The sequence below is a fragment of the Callorhinchus milii genome, unplaced genomic scaffold (assembly GCF_018977255.1).
Source record: "Callorhinchus milii isolate IMCB2004 unplaced genomic scaffold, IMCB_Cmil_1.0 Scaffold17, whole genome shotgun sequence".
NCBI lineage: Eukaryota > Metazoa > Chordata > Chondrichthyes > Chimaeriformes > Callorhinchidae > Callorhinchus > Callorhinchus milii.
This window is the reverse complement of record NW_024704758.1, coordinates 1439227-1464726: the sequence shown is the minus strand read 5'-3', so window position 1 is coordinate 1464726 and position 25500 is coordinate 1439227. Positions and strand designations below refer to the sequence as shown.

At 46.9% G+C, this 25500-nt stretch overlaps 1 protein-coding gene across 2 annotated transcripts; it reads left to right on the top strand.

Moving 5' to 3' along the window:
* Positions 1–576: 576 nt before the first annotated feature.
* chrm4a (cholinergic receptor, muscarinic 4a) lies at positions 577–23178 on the top strand. Of its 2 annotated transcripts, none has more exons than XM_007904820.2 (2): positions 577–698; positions 21064–23178. In XM_007904820.2, exon 2 carries the CDS (start codon positions 21109–21111, stop codon positions 22537–22539), a length of 1431 nt encoding a protein of 476 aa, XP_007903011.2. In that variant the 5' UTR covers positions 577–698; positions 21064–21108; the 3' UTR covers positions 22540–23178. The 2 variants fall into 2 exon arrangements, with proteins under 2 accessions (XP_007903011.2, XP_007903012.2); XM_007904821.2 differs by lacking the exon at positions 577–698 and adding an exon at positions 13097–13183.
* Positions 23179–25500: the final 2322 nt, after the last annotated feature.

Here is a 25500-nt window from a genome sequence, read left to right as displayed (position 1 = left end):
TGTTGTGTTGGGGGCAGTGGCTGCTGATGGAGGGGGAGATGATGTGGGGGTCTGTGTACTGATAGGCTGTGAGTTGGGCATTACATCACCCTGTGCCGCCTTTGCCTGTATCTCCCTCTCCCTCTCCCTCTCCTTCTCTCTCTCTCTCTCACACTCTCACTCTGAACAGGGAAAAAGTCAGCACAGTCCAGGAGTTGGAGGAGACACAGACACACAGGCGTTTTGGTGGACCAAGAGGTTAATGGCATCCCTCAGCTCGGCTGTTGCACTCTCTATCACTCACCAGCCCCTGGACTGTTAGCATCAAGGCGGTGGGGGGGTGGGGTGGGGTGCAAGGGGGGAGACAGAAGCCACCCACCCACCCACCCACCTACCTACCCAGACACCCACCCCAAGGCAACCAGGCAGGAGTTTAACAAGAAGCCCCCTTGTAAAAATGATGGGAGAAAATAGCCTGTGAATACTTTTTTACACATAGATACGCAGGAAGAAGATAAAGTTGGGGTCTTTCTCCCCCCCACCCACCCCCCACCCCCCCCCCATCACCACCCACCCCCCCATCACCACCACCACCACCCACACAACAAACCGACACCCCCACAATCAGACAGATTCCAGCTCAGCCTCTCTGCAAGGATTGTATCCAGACTGTCCACCCCCCAAAAGACAACCACAACACTCGAGATGGAAGATCTCTGGTAAGTGGCACTTTATACTGTTATCTCCGTTTGGGTTTAAGTGTCGATCACTCGTCAGTGTCGTTCCTCTGTCTACTTGTTAATGTTTTGTTCGATCCGTTGGTCTCTGATAGACAGTTGTCTTTGTAGCAAACGCACACACATATACACACATATATATATATGCACATACATATGTATATATATACGCACATACAGACACACATATATATATGTGCACATACATACATATATATGCACATAAACCCATGTATATATTATATATGCACATATATATATATATGCACATACATACATGCACACACAACGCACACAACACACACACACACACATACACACACACAACGGTAGAGCGCTTTTTTTTCGATGGCAAATTATTCCAGTATTATTATGTTTTTCCCCCTCACGCAAAGAAAAGTGTCTTTAACGTGGCTTTCCCAACGTGAAAAATTCCAGGCTGACTTTTAAGGGGGATAAATAAGTAGGACATCTCTCTCCCCCCCCACCCCCCACCCCCCACCCCCACCAGTTCGAGAAGAGTAGGGTCCAAAAAAAGATAAAGTCCATCTCAATTTCAAGAGACAAACTATTTAGTGCACAAGATATATTGTATTGTGAACTGTTTTTATTTGTTTATCTCGAACGCAAATTCCTTTTTACTGCGCTACAGTCATTGCTAAAAGGCATCATCATCATAATAATAATAATAATAATAATAATCCTTTGAGACGTCTCAAAGCGCTTCACAGAAATAGACTGTAAGGTGAATGGACTGTGTAGATTTTGTGGGCATCGTGTCGTTTCAGAACCAGTCATTCACAGCAATAAGCAATGGAATCGCTGTGGTTTGGGCTGAATGGGTCTGTGGATTCCGGTCAACTGTATTTGACTCCAGAATGACAGCAAGATACAGTGGTTTTGTTTATCTTGTGGGTTATGGAGGCAGCTGGAGCTGACAGTGTCAAATCATGACCGGTTCTAATCGCCAAACCATTGGAATCAACTCAACCCAATCGCTCCGCTCTGTGTTCTCTCATCAGCGTTTGCGATGTCTAAAGGGAACTCAGGCGTCTAAGTCTATGGGGAAATGTTGGTCGGGCAAGTTTCTAATTGAACAGTCAAACACAAATCTTCCAGCCCAGGCAACTATTAATGGACGTTGTGATCTTACAGCTATAACGTGTGTGTGAGCGTGTGAGTGTGTGTGTGAGTGTGTCAGGTTTCTCTCTCAAACAGAAATCCAAAGAAAAAAATATATACTGATGTGGATTCCAGCAGTAACGAGTCAAATCCTTGAGGGCAAATCATTGGGATCTGCTGTGTAATAGATGTCGCCGAGACAGGACAAGACTGATAACCAAGACATTGATTAGCAATAATAATAGCAACACCATTGACTCCATCAGTCTATCAACCCTTCTCTCCCCAAACTGTAAGCCGGCAGGTGTTTATCTGTCCAACGCATTCACCGTGTTCCCTCTGACTAGAATCGCCCACAAAATACAGTTACTCCACTTACAGGCTATTGTGTGAAGCGCTTTAAAGGGTGTAAAGGGTATCAAATGTAAGGATTATTATTATCTGTTATTCTGCACAGAGAATATAGGACATGGCTATTTCTGGAGGTGAAAATCCCACCAACTCTCATGCAGTAAACTCGCTGAACGTCTCTGTACTGAAAGGAAATTAACCCAACCCTATCCGACCAGAAAAAAATCTATTTAACTCGTGGAGAACCAACCCAATCTCGTCAAACCTATTTTAAATCATCAGTGGATGATAGTCAATACAACAATTTAGCGCTGGAATGGATTAAAATAACTGGTCAATAAATAATCCGACTCGCTAAGAAAAAAAAGGAATTTAGCTCAATAAACTAACTTTAAACCTAAACCAGACCAACCACATCAATAGAGGTAGAGACATAATAATAATAATCCTTGCATTTGATACAGCACCTTATCACATCGTTGAGACGTCTCAAAGCGCTTCACCTAATATACTGTAAAGTGTAGTGACTGTGTATTTTGTGGGGTGAAATGACATGGTCATCATGTCACATCCTCCCCAACCGGTCAACTACAGGAAATCAATCGATAAGACAGCAATAAGGGAATAAAACAGGAAATTTGTCAACCCAAAACAGTCATCTTTAAACCCAAACAAGCCACAACAGGAGCCCCAAAGGCCAAACAACAACAACAACAACAAGATTCCATTTATAAAGCGCTTTTCACGTCAGGAGTACGTTCCAAGGCGCTGCACAGTTGGGTCAGGACCCGAGCAAACCATCACCATCTGACGGCAAATGACCCTCCTGTCCCACAGCAATGTAATTGACATTTTCACCTGCCCATCTCATTCCATCTCATCCCTATTGTAATTCAATTTGTTCCAGTTTTTTACACAAGGGAATAGCCAGTTCTTCCAGTCAGAGCCGTGTTAATCTCTTTGGCTAATCCCCACTGTATGGGAGAGAATTTTATTTCTCATTCCGTTTTTATAATAACCCTAGATTGGACCGCGTTGATGGGAGGAGGTGGGGGGTGGGGGGGAGAGAGAGATATGATTTTTTTGGGGAAAATTCCTTGATAAGGCTTGTTTTGGTTGGTAAATTTAAATGCGCACTCTAGAACCAAGTAGTGAATAATACAGCACATTGAGAGCCAGTTGGCGAATACCTTCCATGTCTTTTTGAGGGGGGGTGTGGTGTGGAGAGGAGGGAGGGCAGAGAGGGGGGGAGAGAGGAGGGAGGAGAGGATGGGAAGAGAGGGGTAGAGAGGAGGAGAGAAGAGGGGGCAGAGAGAATGGGGAGAGAGGAGTGGGGGGGGAGTCAGAGGAGGAGAGAGGTGGGGGGAGAGAGAGGAAACAGAGAGGGGGGAGAGAGGAGGGAGGAGAAGGGGAGAGAGGAGGGAGGAGAAGGGGAGAGAGGAGGGAAGAGATGGGAGAGAGGAGGAGAGAGGAAGGGGGGAGAGAGACAGAGGAGAGAGAGGGGGGAGTAGAGAGAAAATAGAGAGGAGGGAGGAGAGGATGGGGAGAGAGGGGGGAAGAGAGGAGGGGGAGAGAGGAGGGGGGAGAGGGGGGAATGGGGGAGGAGGGGGGAGAGGGGGGAATGGGGGAGGAGGGGAAGGGGAGAGAGAGATGGAGAAGGGGGGGATGAGCCCCTCACATCCTCTACAAGTTACTGCAAATGGCTTTCATTTTAAATGAGTGTTTTCCCTTCAAACTAATTCAGCTACAGATGTCCCTAAAAATCAATCGCCTATCACCAGCGGATTCCTACTCCCCCACTCCCCCCACTCCCACACTCCCTCTCGGAAAATATCAGGATCGTTTTTTTTGAAACTTTGGCACAATTTTTCTTTATATTATATATATTAAAAAAATATATTTTTTGCAAAAAAGCAGAGGTTGTTTAAGTTCTAAGATGTAGACAGACAGAACAGGGTTGTTTGGTGGTGAGAATGTGTCCAGCCTTTAACTTGTGTGTTGCAAACAATGGTGTAATCTTTTATCCATCTGGAACAAAACCGTCTTTGCATCTATCTCCCTGCGGGATTTGAAGATATATAGAGAGAGAGGAGACAGAGAGAGAGCCCTTCGCGTTGAGCAACATCTCTGAGCGCCCAGTCAATGAGCCATCAGTTTAGATTTAATGGGAAGAACAGGACACTTGCTCTATCTTTGCAAGCGCTGCTTTGAGAGCCCCTGTTTTAGCTGTCTCTTCGCCTCAGAACACACCAGGAACCTAGGGTTGGGAGGGATGTGTTTCAGTGGGCCAGAACAAGTTGCAAGCAAGATGGGAATGAAGGGGGTAAGAGAGGTCTGGGGTGGCGGTGGGAGGGGGGAGGTAATGCAAGGATGATTTGAAAGAGGGAAGAAAGTAATGTCAGGAGGGAGAAAAGGCTTTGAGGAATTGGAGATTGATACATTGGGGAACAGGGAGAGTTATATACTGTAAAGAGAAACGGGCAAGAAATGATGATGATAATAATAATAATCCTTGCATTTGATATAGCGCCTTATCACGTCTTCAAAATGCTTCATAGAATGTACTGTAAAGTGAATTGACTGTATGTTGTGAGCGACTACATAGGATCTGGAAGCAAATTAGCACAGTCACGATGAGAGTGGCAAAGGGAAGAGAATAAATAAGGACAAGCAATCAAGAGAGATGAGAGCTAACTGTATAATTGGAACGTGATCAATACTGACGAGGAGGGAGGATGGACGGAGAGAGATGAGGCGACTGGGAAGAGGTTATTAAGCGGACAAGGAGAAAGGAAATTGGAATTGAAAGGCGGAGAATGCGTCTGTTTATTCAAGGAAGGGAATTGAATTAGGGATTAAAGAGTGGAAAAGGGAATAAGGAGAGGGTGAGGCATTCACAGGAGAGAGGTTGAGGATGGTGACATTATCAGGAGGGGAGGATTCAAGTATTTATCAAAACACTTGGATTGTAAGGAAAGAGGAAAAAATGAGTGGTCGTCATGCTGAGAGAGGATAGTAGAGGGGGAATGGATGTGGGAGCATTCCCACAGGTCATAGAGACTGGAGACTGGTTTCCCACACATCTGGTTTCAGCAGTTTTAGGGGAAAGTGCATCAATAACCTGCTCCTAATCTGCTCCACAAGGTTTATCAGAGGGTGTGTGGGGTGGACAACCATCAACAATTTGTTCACATGTATAATTTATACTAATAAAGACAAAATGTCTGTGTGTCCACCAAGAATACAATAACCGATTGATATAGAGACATGATTTATACCTCATCAGAAAGGTTGCATGGGGGAGCATCGTGGGGGCATATTTTTTTGGGGGATCTCCTATCATGATCTAAAGAAGATCATCACACATGTATGGATGGGCTTTAACAAGGAGTGGACCCAACAATGAATCCTCCCAACAATGAATCCTCCCAACAATGAATCCTCCCAACAATGAGTCCTCCCAACAATGAGTCCTCCCAACAATGAATCCTCCCAACAATGAGTCCTCCCAACAATGAGTCCTCCCACAGGAGTCCTCCCACTGAGATCTCCCACTGAGTCTTCCCACAGGAGACCTCACAAAATGATATGTGTGCAAATATGTGAACAAGGGATGCTAACAAGTTCAATAGCACATGTTCTTAATCTTAAGGGATAAAGAGGCTTAGGAAGCAAAGATCAAGTCTTTCAAAGGACAAACAAAAAGACCACATGAAAGAGAGAATAATGGAGACGTTGAAAGCAATTAATTTGGTATGGATTAGTCAACCACCACAGTGGAAAGCTTTGGGAACTTTGGATCAGGGAGATCTAGATCAGAATTATCTAGGTTCTAGGTGATCAGGGCACTGCAGATCGATGGTAGAGAAGAGAAGATCTTCACACTGGATCCAATCTTCCCTCCAAATCCCAAAACAGCAAGGGCAGCAAACCAAGCTCCAAACACTGAGGTCCTAAAACTATGAACTTGGCTCGGTTGGTGTCACATGCTTGAGCTCTGGGCCAGACTATTCTAGATCCCAACCCTATTTAGTATTGCACTCTTCATATCAGGAGGGTATCTCAAAGTGCTTCACAGGATTACTATAAAGTGTAGCAATAGTGTATTTCATAGGCAAACACGGCAGCCAATTTGCACACAGAAATGTCATGCAAACGGCTAATCAAGTGAATGAATAATGTTATCGGGGTGGGGGGGTGGTGTGGTATTGGACTGGATTCTATCAAAATACTTGGCTTTCATGTATATTTACAAAATAATAGCAGTTATGGGAAGGAAAAACAGTGCCAATTACCATACATCATCCCACATCATTAGCAGCTAATAGTAACAATTGGAATTTTTTTTTTTGCAGCCAGTGTCTCAAAGACATATTGTAAATTTTAATAAGTGGTTTATATAGCAGGTAATGCTAATTTGTGAGTTATGTTTTATTCAATGAGTTACTGAGGGCAAATCATTGAGATCTGCTCTGTAATAGATGTCACTGAGAAATGATAATATTGTTAACGAAGACGGTAATTAATATTAAAAATAACACCATGGAACCTCACGACTGCCATTTTCTTATCACTCGTCTGTCAGACTACTGGTTGATAAAGCTCCATAATTACAACGAGCATAAATGACCCCACATCAACCAGCTGGAATGAAGTGAAACTCAGATACAAACAGATAACTCGAATGGACCAAACCACATGCTAATCATTCCTAATAGACCCAAACATTTCCTAATTACTCCTAATTTCCCTCAAACCCCCCAAAGGAACAAACCACCCCCTAATTATTCCATGCATAACATTCCAATGGACCAAACTACTTAATTTATCTTTCTTCCCGCCCCACCCCCGTTCCAAAGCATTCACGATTCAAGACTGAAATCAATGTAAGTGACCGTTTCTGTGATTGCTCACTTGGTACATTGAACAATGTCACTGAAATTGAGTGCTACCTTAATAGTGGATAAAGCAACATAGACATGACCTTGGCTAAGTCTATGCTGTAGGTTGATGTAAGCGTTTCAAAGGGTATGGGCTGTTCAAGTCAAATTTCTGTATTGTTGCTTGAAGTTTCTAATTGGAATAGTTCAGTCGGAATAGAGTTGAGCTAAACTCAGCAGGTAAATAATTTCTATTGACAATAAAGCCAACAGTCTGGTTTGTGAATAGAGGCATCGGATAGGCTCAATGGCATTTTCTCCAGCTGCAAGTTTAACATTGCGCCTTTGTTTACATGCAGAGAAGTTATACCAATTATCATAATAATCCTTGCATTTGATATAGTGCGTGAACAGGGACAGGTTGGACCTTGAGTTCATGACTGCACCTCCAACAATGCAGCTCAATGGTAGAGAAGGGAAGATCTTCACAACGGATCTAATATTCCCTTCCTTCAAGTCAAGTGCTTATGTACCAATGTACAGTGAGATTCAAATGACCTAATAATTTATGTGTTAGAAATGACCTGATTATCACACGGACGCAAAGCCTTAAATAATGCTACTTAATTGAGTTTGACATACATCTCGAAGGTAGTCTTCCACTAATACAATTACAGGGACTAGTTTGGGTATTTCTTACCAGGCTGCCTTAAGAAAGAATTTTTGGGAGTGAGTCATACAAATGGAAATTCCTCCCAGTAATCAGTTGTATGTCACATTATGCCATGGCAATGCCACTACAATACGATATACCTCTGGAACGGATTTAGTGCTGCGGTTTCTTATTTGAGAATCCAGTTTAGAAATAACGTATGTTGGATTCAGAGTCCACCACCAACAACAACTTGCATTTATATAGCGCCCTTCACACCAGACCGACAGCATCCTGGAGCACTTTATCACACGCACTCACCTCGCCAATCGAAAGAACCTGGGTTCAATTCCTGGCAGGGCGAAACGTTGGGCATGATTCCTTACTCCACACGTCTCTGTTTACCTAGCAATAAACAGGAACCCCGTTTTTAGTCGATTGGTGGATCGCTTTTCCGGGGGCAATAATCCCTTCAAAATAATTCTTTGAAAAATAATAATAATTTGGTCACTCAATCCTCGACTGTTTGTGGGACGCTCCTGTGCGCAATTGGCTGCTGTGTTTCGCCCACAAAATGTACAGTCAATTCACTTTACAATATATTCCGTGAAGCTTTTTGAGACGTCTTGAAGACGTGATAAGGCGCCATATCAAATGTAAGGATTATTATTATTATAAGTTCTTTATCTCGGTAGCTCTTTCAAAGAGCCCGGCAAAAGCCCGATGGGCCGAATGGCCTCTTTCTGTGCTGTAAAATTCTATGATTTATTTTGGGTGAATTTTTGGTGTTTATCAAGACAAAATTAGGGGATTAAATGGATGATATTATGAGAAATTGTTTTCACACACACAGATGGTTAGGGTATGGAATGCCCTGCCAGGAAGTATAAGCTACAGACGTATGATAAGATGGGAAGGCAGGTAAACGGGATTAAGGATTGCTCTTTAAAAGAGCCAGCACTGGCACTATGGAATGGCCTTTTTCTGTGCTGTAAATTTCTATGGTTCTACGGAGGGAAGCCAACTAAGATATGCATGGCTTTTGGCACACAGCAGGGTTTGATTTGCCCAAGATTCCTTACCTGATTCCTTAATAAGAATTCTGAGCAGGTTTCCTCTCAGTGGCCAGAAGGCCATCAGTCAAACTCCGATGGGACTGTTGCTCTGAAAAGTACACTTTGCTGAGTGCGAACTAACTAAGGTATAAAGTTCCTCTGCTTTCCTTATTGAGAAGTTGTAGCATATTGGAGGCCAACATCTCTCAAAGAGGCACTTTCAAGTCAGGGGTGGTACAAACTCTTCCTGAGGAGATCACAGTAAACGTTTCCTTACGCCCACCGAAGGGTGGCTTGTAAATCTTCACACTGTCAGAGGGAAAAAGTGCGCAAAGCAAAACTACCGAATCTTAATCTGCATTACTACAAGGAACATGGAAAATGTAGACCTTATACTGTGTGATAGAGGCTGGTCAACGGCTTTAAGGAATATTGTTGAGGCGGAATTCAGCTTGATTGCACCAAACCTGGGAGTGTTTGGTAGTGGTACTGATGGATGCAGAAAAAAATGGTACACGGAATGATGGGAGAGGAAAGAGCAAAGCTAGGATGCAATGTTTTGCAACCAGCACCTTAGAAATAGGAAAGGACAGGTTGGAGGTGGGGGTGTTAACTGGGAGAGATCCAGTGCAGAGTCTTCTCATGGTGGTTTTGTGCAGGGTAGGGGCAGGAGGGTGACCGAAGGCACGGTCAAAGAGGATGGTCTTGAGATTTGTCTTGAAGGAGGCAAGGGAAGGCACAAGGCGGAGGGACTGTGGGATTGGTTCCTCACCATATGGGCAACCATAGAATGGAGGCTTCTTTGTGAAGGAGGTTGTTGGGAGAGCCCTGTTGTGATGGGCTGGGGTCTGATGTAGTATTGTCCTGTCTCAGTAAACAAATTGAATCTTAGAAGACACAGCCAGCTATCGAAAATAGGAATTCCGCCACTGACAAGTTAGAAGCATCATTTTCAATGCGCTTTCCTTTTGGTGCCCAAGCTCCTTTGTTCTTTGTACAATTATTTATATTAAGCTGTCAAGATAGATGGGAACATCTTTTGATTATGCAGAACCCTGGCTTCTTAAAGCTCAAATCAAATTCCTTAAGAAAAAAAAGCTTATCTTTTTGTACCTTGTTGAGCAACGACCGTAGGGAAAGCATTTCCCTGAGCTGTTGCTGAATGACAGAAGAGTGGGACGACTTACAATTAACCTTAAGGAAAATAAATAAAAACAAACAAAAGCCTGAAAGAGAATACATCAGTGTGTCTGTGTGTTTAGTTGTGTGGAGAAGGGCGTTCTTCTGTGCGGATGTGCTCATTAAACTGCAGTGTGTCGGTGGGAAGAAAAGCGCAAGATCCAAGCAGAAACCGAATGAGATGTAATGATGTGTCAGTGCAGTTAGTAAATCGTTGCCCCAGTTTAACAGTTTTTTTTGTTACTGGATTTCTGTTCACTAGGAACTGGATAAAACTGCCTCAGGCACCATGTGTTCGATGAGCTTTGATAGTTAAAAGAGACTTCTTTCCATCTCCCAGAGATGGATTCAAGTCAACAACAACAACAAGTCCTGGGTACAAAGCCAATTTGAGCATAGACATTTATCTCATTATAGAAGAAGGCCATTCAGCCCATTGTGTCAAGTCACTACACTTATTATAATCCTTTCATTTGATATGGTGCCTTATCACGTTGTTATGACGACCTCAAAACACTTCACTGAAAATACTGTGAAGTGAAATGATTGTATATTTTTGTGGATGAAACAAGGCAGCCAATTAGACACAGCAGTATCCGATGAACAATCGTGGATTGAGCGCCCAAATTTTTATTATTATTATTATTTTGAAGGGATTATTACACCGGAAAGCGAGCCACCGATCGACTGACAACCCGGTTCCTACTCACTGCTAAACAGTGGCGTGTGGAATAAAGAAACTTGCCTTATGTTTCACCCCCTTTGGAATGGAACCTGGGTCTTCTTGCTAGCGAGGCGAGTGCTCTAACCAATGTGCTACAGAACACTTTAGAGTAAATCCATTGAAGCATTTTGAGGCGTCCTCCTGATGTGAAAGACCTTACATCAAATACGTAGATTGTTAATTATTATTATTGGTATTATATCTAGGGTAAGGTTGTTATTATTATTATTATTGGAGGTCTTATTGAAATTTGTATAATGTGGTGGAGACACTGCTCTTGGCTAGCACTTGGCTAGACCTGTGTGTTACCAATGAGACTTGGAGGTAGGTCTAGACAAGTCCTTAGTTCAGTGAGCCAAAGTCCTAATGGGTAGAGCAGTCATTACTAGGCTATTATCACTATTTTTGGTGGTGGTGAGAGGGTGTCAAACAGATGTCTGACACATGTGGAAACCCATTAACGTGCTTAAGAGTATCCAAACCAAACTGAGAATTCCGTGCATCCCACCTACACGTGGAAATCCCGTGATAGATTGTTGGAATGAAATGCGCTCTCTCTCTCGTGCTCTCCCTGGACGGACGCATCCTGGGTACCTAATTCCGGAAAGTATTAGGGGCAGGTTGGCAAGAGCCAAGGTTTGGGGAACCCAGAGTGTGCATTGGGGTAACTGCTGGAGTCTAACCGGCTAAAACCACATAGCTTGTCATGGCTCACTATGGTAATGGCTCTGTCCCGAGTAGCACTCAGTGATGTATAAATAAGCCTCACTGCTTTGCCATTAGGGACACTTGGCAGAGGTAAATTCCATTGAATATCCTCACAGGAGCTTAAGAAGCCGCCAGATGTCCCTGAGGTTTCGCTCAATGCCTGCAGCATCGCAAGGAATTGCTCTTAAAAGCATTTCCAGGAACATCCACACTTAGGCCGAAACACACACAGGGCTGCTTTTTTGACAGATGCTGTTCATTGAAAACTGCTCTTGAAACAAATTAAATTAAAAGCATTTTTTTGGGGGGTGGGGATGGGGGAGGGAGGGAGGGAACAAAATTAAACACAAATAATTCAGCTGGTAATACTTAACTAGCGCTACCTAAAAGCCAAGATGTATCTTTGCTGCGAAGCCTAAATTTATTTGAAATGAGGATATTGGCCGCTGGACCATATTGACTCTGCACTCTGTGTGTCTGTGAGTGTGTGTGAGTGTCTGTGTGTGTGTGTGTCTGTGTGCGTGAGAGTGTGTCTGTGTGTGTGTGTGTGTGTGTCTGTGTGTGTGAGGGTGTCTGTGTGTGTGTGTGTGTGTGTCTGTGTGTGTGAGGGTGTCTGTGTGTGTGTGTGTGGTTGATCGCGTGCGTCTGAGCTCTGTGCCTTCCGTGACATGACCTGAAAGAAACTTGTGATGGGTGATTGCCCGACATCACTGTACTGTAGAGACTTGGCTACAACGTACTGTCCCCTCCATCCAGGATATATGAATGCGCATTAACCTCCCCCCACCCCACCCTGTCCTGGCCCGAGATTGGGAACACTGCATTGTAGATCTGAGCAAGTATCTAGTCCCCTTGACACAGAATCCTGGTGCTCAGCTCAGCCCTGGGCCACCTCACTGCCCCTTTGTATAAGTAAAGGGTCTTTGCATAGTCATTTTACCCCCACCCCATTTTTTTTACACAGCGCACTGACCAACAACTGTAACATGTGGAAGAATGATGATCATTGTGTTTAGAAGTACTTAATTGCATTCAGTACGTGTGTTTAACTGTATCGATATGTCCAGCGGATTGGTGTGTGTGTGTCTTGTGTGTCTCTGTGTGAGTGAGTGCATGTGAGTGTGTGTGTCTCTGCGTGTTTGTGTGTGTGTGTCATTTTCACCGCAGATAATGATCCGTAGCCATGATTCGTTGCCGAATCTTCTGTAACGTCTTACGGAGTCAGTGGGCAATCAATTACTGTCAAGTGTAGTGACTGTTTCCTTTTAGAGCAGTACGATTGTGCGCAGTGAGGTCTCACAAACAGAAACGGCCGCAAGGCAAATGATTAATCATTTTCTGATTGATTCACGATTGATCCGAAGCACTGCCTGCCAGGACACCTAGGTACGCGTGGCTTCTCTCGAAGAGTTCCAGAGGGCTCCCAGCGCCAACCGAACGGTGACGGTTGTAGAAACGTCTCGCCCAAACCGTCGATCACCCACGGCAGAGTGGTCCGCGCTGGCGGAACTGCAGCGAAGTGTCAGCTGGACCCGTGAGCTCGAAAGTGTCGACACGGGGATTCCAAGCTGTAATCTCCCGACCCAGAGAGAGAGAGAGAAAGACGAGGATGTTGTAGATTGAGGCCAGGCTGACAGCAAAACAATAAATTCCAGCCACGGAGGGGAAAAGACAAGACATGGGGTGGTCGAGGGTTACGGATACCGATCGGATCTGAGACGTGGGCCAATGCCCAAGCCAATCAATTGTCTTTAACTACCTGCCGACAACCACAGACAGACAGGGATCAATCAGAGGTAAACATGACACAGAAAGCGCATCTGACACAAGTCCAGACAGATAAACGTCGAGTTGTATTGCAGTTACAATGATGCTAAAAGCCACGAGCTGTCAAAACTCATCTAAAACCTTCTCACTTTGACTGAGCTTTCAGCACCTCCTCTCTTCCCCGCCCACCCATCCCACGCACTCCCCCCACCACCCCCCTCCCCCCGGCACACACTCCCCACCACCCCAGCTCGAGCTCCCCTAGCCCATCACTGCAAAGTGCTTTGAGACGTTTCCTCTCTATCTGACAGCGGCTCGCTGAGCTACGTGCAAGTGGAAGCCGTGGCCTGACATTCGGGCCGAGCTAACACGAGCGGAAGGACAAGACCTCGTAGAAAGGAGACAAAGGGTTGGAAAAGCACACAGGTCACCGTCGGGCCAGCACTTTGCTTCCAGGGCTTTTCTCCTAGAGTTACGTCCCTCTTAAATATGCACCGTTGACTTTTGCTTCAACCCAGAGCTTCCGGTAGTGAGTAATGATAATAATCATAATAATAATTAATAATCCTTGGATTTGATACAGCGCCTTATCACGTCACTGAGACATCTCAAAGCGCTTCACAGGATACACTGTAATGTGGAGCGACTGTGAATTTTGTGGGCGAAACGCTGCAGCCAATTTGCGCACAGCAGCGTCCCACAAACAAACATGGAGTTAGCGTCCAATTTTATTCGGGGGATGGTCGGGCAGGACGCTGGGAGAGAGACAGTACCTTCTCTTTTCCAACAGCGCCGCGGGATCTTTAACATCAACCTGAACTGTTCACGTTCATTGAGCCTCGTATTAACATCTCATCTGAAGGACGGGTTGCAAAAGAGAAGGGAGTTTGTCCTCTCTCAATGTCCTGGACAACAACTCCAAGCCCTGCCCCCTTCCACTGATAAAATCACTCGACTTCATGGCTGTTTGTGGGACATTGCTGTGTGCAAACTGGCTTCACAAAACGCACACAACCAATGTACTTTACAGTATAACAACGGCCACAACTCGCACTTATATAGCGCCCGCCATAGTTTTGGGGCATAGTGGCTGAAAGCGCGACCTCCAATGGTGGGAGCGGAGGGTGCGAGGGACTGGCAGGAGGCCGGTAACAGTGCTGGGTGGTGGATTGGGGAGTGAGGATGTCGGAGAGGGGGGCTAGGGAGGTGTCGGGGAGTGAGTGGATTTGAACACAATTTTGAGGATCTTGAAGTCAATCCGTTCAGTGATGGGGAGGCAGGCGTGGCTCAATAGAGCAGGAGGCCAGGCTGCGCGGGTCAGTCTGACAGGGTGAGCAATGAGGGTCAATAAGAGGAGTTCCCCTGGACACAGAGCAATCTATTTGGCTCTTCCTCTCAGGCTTCTGGTCATCAATTCTCCAGATAGAATTGTTCGCCTGCAAAAAGGAGCCACTACAATATGAGAGTAATTAAGGTAAAACGGCCCGAGACATCTCAGCACGTGTGTGGCTGTAAGAATCCAAGTTCCTTCTTTCGTATATTTCCTAATAACAATAGTAACCTTTACATTTGGCACGGAGCCTTTCCCGTACAAAGGACAATAACCACTTGCGTTTGTATAGCGTTCCCAAAGCGCTTCGCCGGACGCACTGTGAAGTGTAGTGACTGTGGCAAAATCACAACTCGTTGCTTTGCCCCTTTTTGCAAAGGTTTGGGATGAAAGCAGAGTGCAATTCTTGCTGCTTCCCCTTCCCAATATGCAGAGCAGCAAATACAGACACGAAGGGAACATTAACCCGCCATTCCAAGCTAATAGACAATCCCTTCATACCTTTCCCAGTTGATAACTTTGCCAGGCTCCACGGCTGCCTTTCGCAAAAAGGATCGATTTCGAAGACCCTCACTCTCACTTTCAAATGACTTCAAGCCTTGGCACCTCCCAAACTCTCTGATCTGCTCAAACCCCACTCCTCTACTCCTCTGGCTCGGGCCTTTTGCACAACCCTCGTTCCCTCCCACCTCCATTGGCTCCCGTGCTTTCACCCTCTATGCTCCGAATCTCTGGAACCTCTTGCCTCAATCCCTCTAACCCCCCCACCCCCCACTCTTTGCCCATCTCCAAATCGGACCTGAAAATTTTCCTCTTCGGCCGTGCCTTTGGTCAAGGCCGTGCCTTGGCATTAGGCCATATTGCCATTAAGTGCTCTGAGACTCTACCCACATGATGGGCGTTATACGATTGCAAGTTGTCGTTGTTGTTGATACCCTGGAATGTAGTGGGCGTGAGTGGGAGTGAGTGCAGGAGATCCCACGCACCATTAATGGCATTGATTTAATACAAATTCAGGTCATGTCTGGCACTAACCAATTTGAGTTTAACACGTAGTTTTAGGAGGTAATAAACTTAAAGCTTTTTCTTTGCAATCAATAACGTCATCTGTTTATCCCACGCAAACCCGTTGGTGCAGAGAGAGTGCTGTTGTGTTGATCGATGGCATCGTGCCCTTTGATATATATCAGGCACTGCTGTTTGTTTGCCAAGGGCTGGCTGTATCCTTCCTCGTTGTCTGGTTTACCATGTTACACCCACAACAACAACAACAACATGATTGCATTTATAGAGCACCTTTCACGTCGGGAGGACGTCCCAAGGCGCTGGACAGTTGGGTCGGGACCCGAGCAGGGAGGAAATGGTCAGGGTGAGGGGAGGGAAGGGAGGGGGGTGTGGAGCAGACCAGAGCCAGAGGAACGGAGGGTACGGGCAGGTAAGTAGGGGGATAATAGGTCGGAGTGGTAGGAGGGTGCAAGGCAGTGAATGGCCTTGTAGGTGAGGATGAGGATCCTGAATTTGCATACCCACAAAGTGACGATAATAATCCTTGCGTTTGATAGAAGGTCTTACCACGTTGTTGAGACATCTCAAAGCGCTTCGCAGAACAGACTGGAAGGTGGAGTAACTGTCTATTTTGTGGGCGAAACGTGGCAACCAGTTGCGCATAGCAGTGTCCTACAAACAGTCGTGGATTGAGTGATCAATTTTTTTTAGGAGGGATTATCACCCCTGGAAAGCGACTGTTTACCTACTGCTAGTTAAACAGAGGCGTGTGGGGTAGGGAAACAACAACAACAACAACTTGCACTTATATCGTCATAGGGTAGAGTCTCAAAGCGCTTAACAGTGGTGGAGCCTGACGCCTAAGGTTTCACCCCAGCCGGGAATCATTCCTGGGTTACACAGCACCCTCCATGTCAGGAGGACGTCTCAAACACTTTGCACTCCTGGTTGGGATCCCAAGCTGACGGGGAAGACCGGGGATGTGTAGGACTTTGCTCTAATATTAACAAGACTCACAAAAGTCTGGCCCCACGGTATTGGGATAACAGTCATTACATTTGATACACGTCAGAAAGACCTCTCAAAGGGCTTCACAGGATTTACTATCAAGTGAAGTGACTGTGCTCAGCTGACAAGCAAGCCCATGGATCCCAACCAAACTCATCGCAACAGTCCACAGAGGAATAAAAGCATTGAGGAGCTTAAAAGAGAACCTTAAAATAGATCCATTGATTGGCCTTTTTAAGGCGCTGGCAAGCCGTTTTATCTTGGTTAAACATCTGACCTTTTTACAGCAACCAGACACTGTCTTGCAATCTGCTTTAACCTTTCAACAACACTGCACAAATTGAATAAATAAAAGATATATAAATAGACAGTTAAATAAAGCTTTACATATAGAACAATAATCTCTGCATTTGATATAACGCCTTATCACGTCTCCGAAATGTCTCAAAGCGCTTCACAGAATATACTTTAAAGTGAATTGACTGTATTTTATGGATCAAACACAGCAGCCAATTGCGCACAGCAGCGTCCCACAAACAGTCGTGGATTGAGTGACCAAATTATTATTATTTTTATTTATTATTTGGATGAAATTATTACCTCTGAAAAAGCGATCCACTAATCAACTAACAACCGGGTTCCTACTTATTTCTAGGTAAACAGAAGCATTTGGAGTAAGGAAACTTGCCCAATGTTTCGCTCTGCTCGGGATTCAAACGCTTGCAAGGAGAGAGATCTAACCACTGAGCCGCAGGACTCAATGGAATAAACAGAAAAATAAATAAAGCTTTACATCTCCACCGTTGCTATAAAACAGGTCAGGCTTGGCAAGCCAGAAAAAATGGTTCCAAATCACTTGTATCAGATAATTAAGAACATAAGAGTGTTTTGGACAAAATAAGACCAAGGACAATCTAGTTTGCCTTTCACCATCCTGGCAGTCGCCTGCACATGTTGTGTCCCAAATTATATATACTGTATCCCCAGATATTATTTCCTAACAGAAATCTATCTAATTTGTTCCTAAAAGATTCACAATCATAATAATCCTTGCATTGCACATCCTTCAGCTCCTCTCATTCAGAGGATGTCTCAAAGAGCTTCACTTGATACATCAGTAGGTAAAGTGGAGTGACTGTGTATTTTGTAGCTGAACGTCACAGCCAATTTGTGCGCAGCAAATGTCCCACAAACAGCCGTGAAGAGAATGAGCAATTTGATTTGGAGGAATTGCTGGTCAGGGCCCTGGGCGAGACAAACTCCCTTCTCTTCTCCAAAGGTGTCACAGGATCTGTAATGTCCACCTGAGCCGGCGCTGGGCGTGTGCCAGAGGAGACAACAACAACAACAACAAATTACATTTACACAGCGCCATTCACGTCGGGAGGACGTCCCAAGACGCACAGTCAGGGATTTAGACCCGAGCAGGGGGTTGGATCAGGAGGGGTGGAGGGCAGGGAGGGTGAGGGTAGGTAGTTGATCAAAGACCCAATCGAAGAGGAGGGTCTTGAGACGTGCCTTGAAGGAGGCAAGGGGACACGGAGAGGTCTCTGTAAAAGCAGGAAGAGGAGAAATACCCCTTTAAAGCAATAAAAGGCATCTCCTCCTAGGAGGGAAAGCTAGGCACAGCCTGTGGTTTCTTATTAATCATCTCCCCTGGTTCCCATATCTATCTGCTTAATTCCATGCATGGCTTTGAACGCTTGAATCACGTTTGTTTTTATCAGTCGGAACAGACTGATCCCCTTCTCTTTCTTTCTCTCTCTCTCTCTCTCTCTCGCTCGCTCGCTGTTCAGAACTCGCTGATCCTTTGCATCCTTCCAAGTTCTCCTCAGAGCCTGACACGTTGTCATCTTCTTGCTCCGCAATTAACCCTGTGTCTCCTTTCCTCCGCTTCCCCTTTCTCTGACTGCTGCCTCGCGCACACGAAGCGATGCCGAGGGCACTCCAGCAGAGGGCAGCAAGTCCCCACCTTCCAGCGTCACCACTCGCCGAGGACTCTGTCACGAGAGAGAGAGAGAGCGAGATGACAGGAGTTCTCCCGAGCAGCTCACTGTTACAGCAAAGCATCTCAAATCAATCACGTTTCTGGGCAAACACAGCGGCTTATTTTGTATGCGGCAACGTCCCGCAAGCAGCCCTGGAGCGAGTGACGAATTTTATTTGGGGGATATGTCGACTAAGACCCGGGGAGAGAGAAACTCCCTTCTCTTTTCCAACAGCGTCATTGGAGGGGGGAGATCTTTAAACATCCGCCTGAAGAAACAGATGGAAGTTCGGTCCAACATCTCATCTGAAAGATGCCACATCTGGCAACTCCATTCCTCCCCCCTCCCCACTACACAGTACAATAATAATAATAATAATAAAAATAATCATAATAATAATAATAATCCTTTCATTTGATCTAACGCCTTATCATGCCTCCGAAACGCCTCAAAGCGCTTCACCGAATATACTGTATATTTTGTGGGCGAAACACGGCAGCCAATTGCGCACCACAGTGTCCCAAAAACAGAGATGGATTGAGTCGCCGCATTTTGTTTTACCCCCGGAAAGCAATCCGCCAATCGACTAACATCCGGGTTCCCGCTTACTGCTGGTTAAACAGAGGCGTGTGTGTGCCTGTGGAGTAAGGAAACTTACCCAACGTTTCGCCCTGCCCGGCAATCGAACCCCAGATTGTGAGCTCTCGCCTCGATGCCCGGTTCCACGCTCTCTGCTTGGGCTACATACGCACAGCAAGGAATTCTCTACCGCCTGCTTTATTGATTAGTGCGTTGCCAGCTACGTGTGGGGGAGCGAGGAGGGTTTGGAGAAGGAAGGAGTTGATACAGTTTTCCCACGCTACCCCTCCCACCCACCGCACCTCACTGCACCCGCTATGGCGCAATGTGACGATAAACAGGGAAACACTGCAGTAAACTGGAAGCTTCCTTTCCACGCCCTGGCAGCCAGTCTGCGACAGATGGTTCACCCGCTCACTCACTTCCCGTCTAATGGATAACCACACAAATCCAGTCCATTTATTTATTCGCAGGAATAAGGGACCGACCGAAATCCTTCCTGCAATTAATCAAAGAGAAAGCCACGATCACTGCATTCACCCAGCCAGGGTGAAGCCAAGGGTGAACTCACACCAATACCAACACACACAGGATTCATCACCTGTCTCAGCACGGAGATCCTCTGCCACGCACATCTGGCCCCAGGCCTACAGAACTCTATCCCGGAGTCCCTTTGCCTGACCTCCCCCCCCCCACCCACCACCCTCCTCGTCGCCACCTTCAAGGCCTTCCTTTTCGGCCGCGCTTTTGATCACCCTCCTGCCCCCCCCCCCCCACCACCCCCACCATCCCCGTCCTCTGCCCCCTCCTGTAACCCAACCCCAGCTCAGGTGCAGATCCCTGATTGTCCAGCGTCTTGGGAAGTCCTCCTGACGTGAAAAGCACTGTGCGAATGTGACTTGTTGGTGGTGTTGTTGTTCTTGTCGGCCCTCATATAGCTGTGGTCTTGTCAGTCTGGCTCCCTCCTGCCTCCGGCTCTGAAGGTTGTGAGTTCGAGCCCCATTTCAGAACTTTGGGCACATATTCTAGGCTTTAATTGTATTATCTTTATTCATTATTAGGATCAGACGAGGTGAACATGACTGAGTGCTTTTAAGCTCTCCGAGACACTGTCTGGCGTAAAGGGAATACAAGTTGTTGTTGTTGTTGATTGACAAGTGACTGGCTCAATCTCCCGGCTTTGCTCAGCACACAAAGACCTGGAGCTGCTGACAGAAGTGTTGGATTGATTTGCTGCCTGTAACTCTCTCCCAGACATCAGTGATTCCAGATACATTTGTTTATTGATGGAGAGTGGGATAATCGCCTGATTTCTGCCCTGATTGGGCGGGAAAGCAAAGGAACGTAGGTCCATAGGAACAAGGAAGGAGTGGGCCATTCACCAGCCTAGACCATGTGCCTAGCAAGCCCAACCACCACAACAACAACAGCAACAATTTGTATTTATAGAGCTCGGTTCACGTAGGCAAAAGCCAGCGACCGACGTCCCACAAACAGCCATGGTGTGACTGAACTGAGGGGGATTGTTGTCTGGGGGGATTGTTGGCCAGGGCCAATCTCCGAGAAAGAGAGAGAGAGAGAGAGAGAGAAACTCCTTTCTCTTTTCCAATGGCATCACAGAGTCTGATAACAAATACCCAAATAGGACACAGACGGGACCTCGGGTTAAAGGCTCATTTGAAGGGCGGGACCTTCGACAATACAATGCTCTGCCCACCCCACCCGTCTCACACCCAACACCTCCCCCACAACTGCACAGGAGCGTCAGCCTAGATGATATTAATCTAAAGTGCCAATGTGGAGGCCTGAACCCACAACCGTCTAACTGAGAGGCCAAATTGACTGCTGACTGAGCCAGGCTGACACACGCACTGCCCCACTTGCCCCATTTGGGTGCCCATGAATTTGTACTGCTTGTAGCTGTGCCAGGGAGGTGTGGAGGGAGGAGGGAGGGTTGCCCGCCATGTTCTGACCATGCCGTATGTACCATTTGCTGCAGGTTCCACGTGTAATACGCTCGGAAGGAAACACTTCGCTGCTGACAATGGAGAACGTGACCCTTGAGAACATCACGGCCAGCGGGCACCCCAACTCCACGGTGCAGCTGTGGGACAGCCCCTACAAGGCGGTGGAGGTGGTGTTCATCGCCGTGGTGACGGGCTCCCTCAGCCTGGTCACGGTGGTGGGCAACATCCTGGTAATGCTGTCCATCAAAGTCAACCGCCAACTGCAGACCGTCAACAACTACTTCCTGTTCAGCTTGGCCTGTGCTGACCTCATCATCGGGGTCTTCTCAATGAACCTCTACACGGTCTATATCATTAAGGGCTATTGGCCTCTGGGGCCAGTGGTCTGTGACCTGTGGTTAGCTCTGGACTATGTCGTGAGTAACGCCTCAGTCATGAACCTGCTGATCATCAGCTTCGACCGGTACTTCTGCGTGACCAAGCCCCTCACCTACCCGGCCAGGAGGACCATTAAGATGGCGGGGCTGATGATCGCTGCCGCCTGGGTTCTCTCCTTCATCCTTTGGGCTCCGGCCATCCTCTTCTGGCAGTTCATCGTAGGCGAGCGGGTGGTGAACAGCGGTCAGTGTTACATCCAGTTCCTGACCAACCCCGCGGCCACATTCGGCACGGCCATCGCGGCCTTCTACCTGCCGGTGGTCATCATGACCGTGCTGTACATCCAGGTGTCAGTGGCCAGCCGGAGCCGGGTGAAAAACAACCGTCCCGAGAGCCACAAGGAGAAATCCTCGCGCTCCACCAGCCTCCTCAAGAGCCACTTCATCAAGCAGCAGGAGAACAACAACGCTCCCAAGCCAGCCGCTGAGCAGCCCGGGAACGAGGCCGTGAGGAACGGGAAACTGGAGGAGAAGCCCTCGGCCAAGCCTGCCTGCGCCGGCCAACCCCACGAGGAGAAGGAGACCTCGAACGAGTCCAGCTCGGTCAGCACCGTCCAGTCCAACGTCAGGGAGAGGAACACCAGCGACAGCACGCAGGACGGTCGGCCCAAAGCGCCCAAGACTCTCGGCTCCAAGTGGTCCAAGATCAAGATCGTGACCAAGCAGGCCGGCAACGAGTGCGTGACCGCCATCGAGATCGTGCCCGGCAACACGCCCAACAATGCCGGGGAGAGCAAGCCGGGCATCGTGGCCAGGAAGTTCGCCAACATCGCCAGGAGCCAAGTGCGCAAACGGAGACAAGTGGCCGCCAGGGAGAAAAAAGTCACCCGGACGATCTTCGCCATCCTCCTGGCCTTTATATTGACGTGGACTCCGTATAATGTGATGGTCCTGATCAGCACCTTCTGCAGTGACTGTGTGCCCGAGACTGTCTGGGTCATTGGTTATTGGCTGTGCTACATCAACAGCACCATCAACCCAGCCTGTTACGCCCTTTGCAACGTCACCTTCAAGAAGACTTTCAAACACTTGTTGCTCTGCCAGTACAAGAATATCGGCAGCGCCAGATAGAGTAAAACGCCGTGGGGCTGATGCTTGTTTGACAGTGTGCGATTTTCTAACGGCTCATCGTACGGAATTGATGTGCAACGGTATTTCAAAGGAGACATACCAGGGCTTAACACTGTGCTTGTATTCCAATCCAAGACCCCCCCCCTAACCAACCGTCCACCCCCGCCTCCCCTCAGAGTAAAGCATGTACATACCTTACAAGCAAAAAACGTGATATGATATCTTAACAGCGTAACTCATCACAATATTATTGCGTAGCTGCTCGTGATAGAAACCATCAAAGGCGGAGTATCAGACAACGTGCTTTCCCCATTGTGTTCAGCTTGAGTTCAGTGAGTACCGTCGTGTCACAGTCCTGTCCCGTCAGGACGCAGAAACTTAACCTTGTCGGGGTGAAAAAAAAATCTGTACATTTTTACTGTTTACGAAACGATACCAGAGTAAAATCTAACACCGTCATTCGGGGGGGTTGCAGGATGGCTGGGAGCGAATAGGGCAGGGTTAGCTGTTAGGGTTGCAATCGAGGGGTGACGAAAGCTGTTTATGAACAGCTACGCCATCGTAGAAATGACAGGGATCAAATGCAATCATCATTTTTTTATTATTATTAGTTATTCTCCATTTTTTTTCAATTATTGTTATTGTGGAGTCCCGTAGCGTAGTGGTTAGAGAGCGCTCGCCTCGCAAGCGAGAGGACCTGGGTTCGATTCCCGGCCGGGGCGAAATCTTCGGCAAGTTTCCTTACCCCACGCGCCTCTGTTTACCAGTGGTAAGTAGGAACCCGGTTGTGAGTCGATTGGCAGATCGCTTTCCAGGGGTAATAATCCCTCCAAAAAAAAAAATAATAATTTGGTCACTCAATCCACGACTGTTTGTGGGACGCTGCTGTGCGCAATTGGTCCAGAAACTACACAGTCCACTACGCTTTACAGTTTATCCTGTGAATAGCTTTGAGTCGTCTCAAACGACGTGATGAGGCGCCACAATGATTATTATTCTGATTATTAAGACAAAATTATCCCCAGTTCACCGTCAGCCACCCAGTGGGTTTATAATGTACATTGTGACCTCAATGACGGACCAGTAGTAAAAGCAGACCCTGATATTACACTGACTGAATGCCCATCGCTAATACTCTATATTGGTATCGGAAATCCAACGGGATTCACTGCTCCTGGTCCAGAGTGTCAGCCGGGAGCTCTTCCCGCTCCAAGACGGTGGGAGAGGTCAACTGTCCTGGATGAACTGTAGCTCTCCAACTCTGCTGACAACCGCCCCCACCATTGTATTAACAAACGCTTTGGGCATGTCCTCCCGACGTGAAAGGTGTTGTGCGAGTGTGAATTGCATTGAAACAAATGGTTCCACGCTGGGTTGGGTTGAGTTAATGGAAGCGAACTGACAGCACCACTGAGACCAAGGTGTACGTTATGATGTACTTCCTGTAACCTTTCCAATGATGATAATAACCCATGTAACTTTTATCCTTTAGTAGTATTTACAATATAAATATTTCAAACCTTTCGAACGATGTACTGTGTTTTGTGACAGGCTGTTCCCCCCTGCCCTCTCTCCCTTCCCCCCCCCTCACCCCCAGTTATTCGCTTTCCACATATTGGCTGCTCATTCCTTCTCTACTTAAGGAGTTGGGGTTCCTCTAATGTTCTGGGGGTACCAGGGAACATAGGGACATAGGAGGAGGTAATTCAGCTCCTTCAGCCTGTTCCACTATTCTATTAAATCATGGCTGATCTGTACCTGATTCTCCAATTATCTGGCCTTACCCCATATCCCTTGATACCATGACCTAAAAAATATATCCACCTCAGTCTTGAAAATGTGAATGGATCCACTTTCCACTGCCTTTTGGGGGAGAGAGTTTCAAGTTTTCCACTCCTCTTTGGGTGAAAAACAGCCTCCTGATTTCACTCCTAAATGGCCTGGCTCTAATTTTAAGATGATGCCCCCCTTGTTCTGGATTCCCCCCCCACCAGAGAATATAATTTATCTGTATCTATCCTCTCAAATCCCTTTATTATTTTAAAAACCTCAATGCGATCATCCCTCAACCTTCTAAACTCAAGGGAATACAATCTAAACTGATTGGGTAGTTCTTCCAAAGAGCCAGCACAGGAGCGATGGGCCGAATGGCCTCCTTCTCTCCTGTAATAATCTATGTTTCTAGGTTACCATGAAACTCAAGGGAAGTCCTCCAGTGTCCATGTGTGAGTCTGAAGTGTTGCGGCTCAAAGCCATTGGCCTCATCCAATGTCCACACTCTGGATGTCAGCTTGGCTCAGTCAGTAGCACTCTCGCCTCTTGAGTCAGAGGTTTGTGGGTTGTCCAGCACTGGCCTACACCCTGGGGCTTACAAGTTGTCCCCGCTCACTTTCAAGCTCAGATGCTTCCCCCACTGCCCACCCACCAACCCCCATCCCACCCTCGCACACCCACACTTTACACTGACGTTGGCTTGCTCACTAGAGTACAAGTTACAATCGGTCCACAACAACGACAACAACTTGCAGTTACACAGTGCCCATCACACAGGGTAGCATCGCAGAGTGCTTGATAGTGGTGGAGTATCCCCCTGAGCCAGGGGGGTGGGGGTGCGAGGGAAGGGCCGGAGGCTTGGTCGAATAGGAAGGCCTTCAGTCACGAACTGAAGGTGTTGAAGGAAGTCCACAGTGTATATTCCTTTCTCTTATATTAAACACATGATAGTACAGTCACCGGACTTGATCCAAATTCCCTGTGAAGTTCTTTGACACATTCTGAAGTTGCGGGCACTGCATTCAATACAAAGATTATTTTACTCCGGGGAGGGGAGGGGAGAGATAATGGAAGATTTACGGTAAAATCACCTCCTCCTAACTTCAATACTCCTCATTCCCCCTCCCTTATTAGCTTGCTCCTCTCCAGACCGCTCACCTTGCCCAACCCAGAGACCTGACGCCGTAT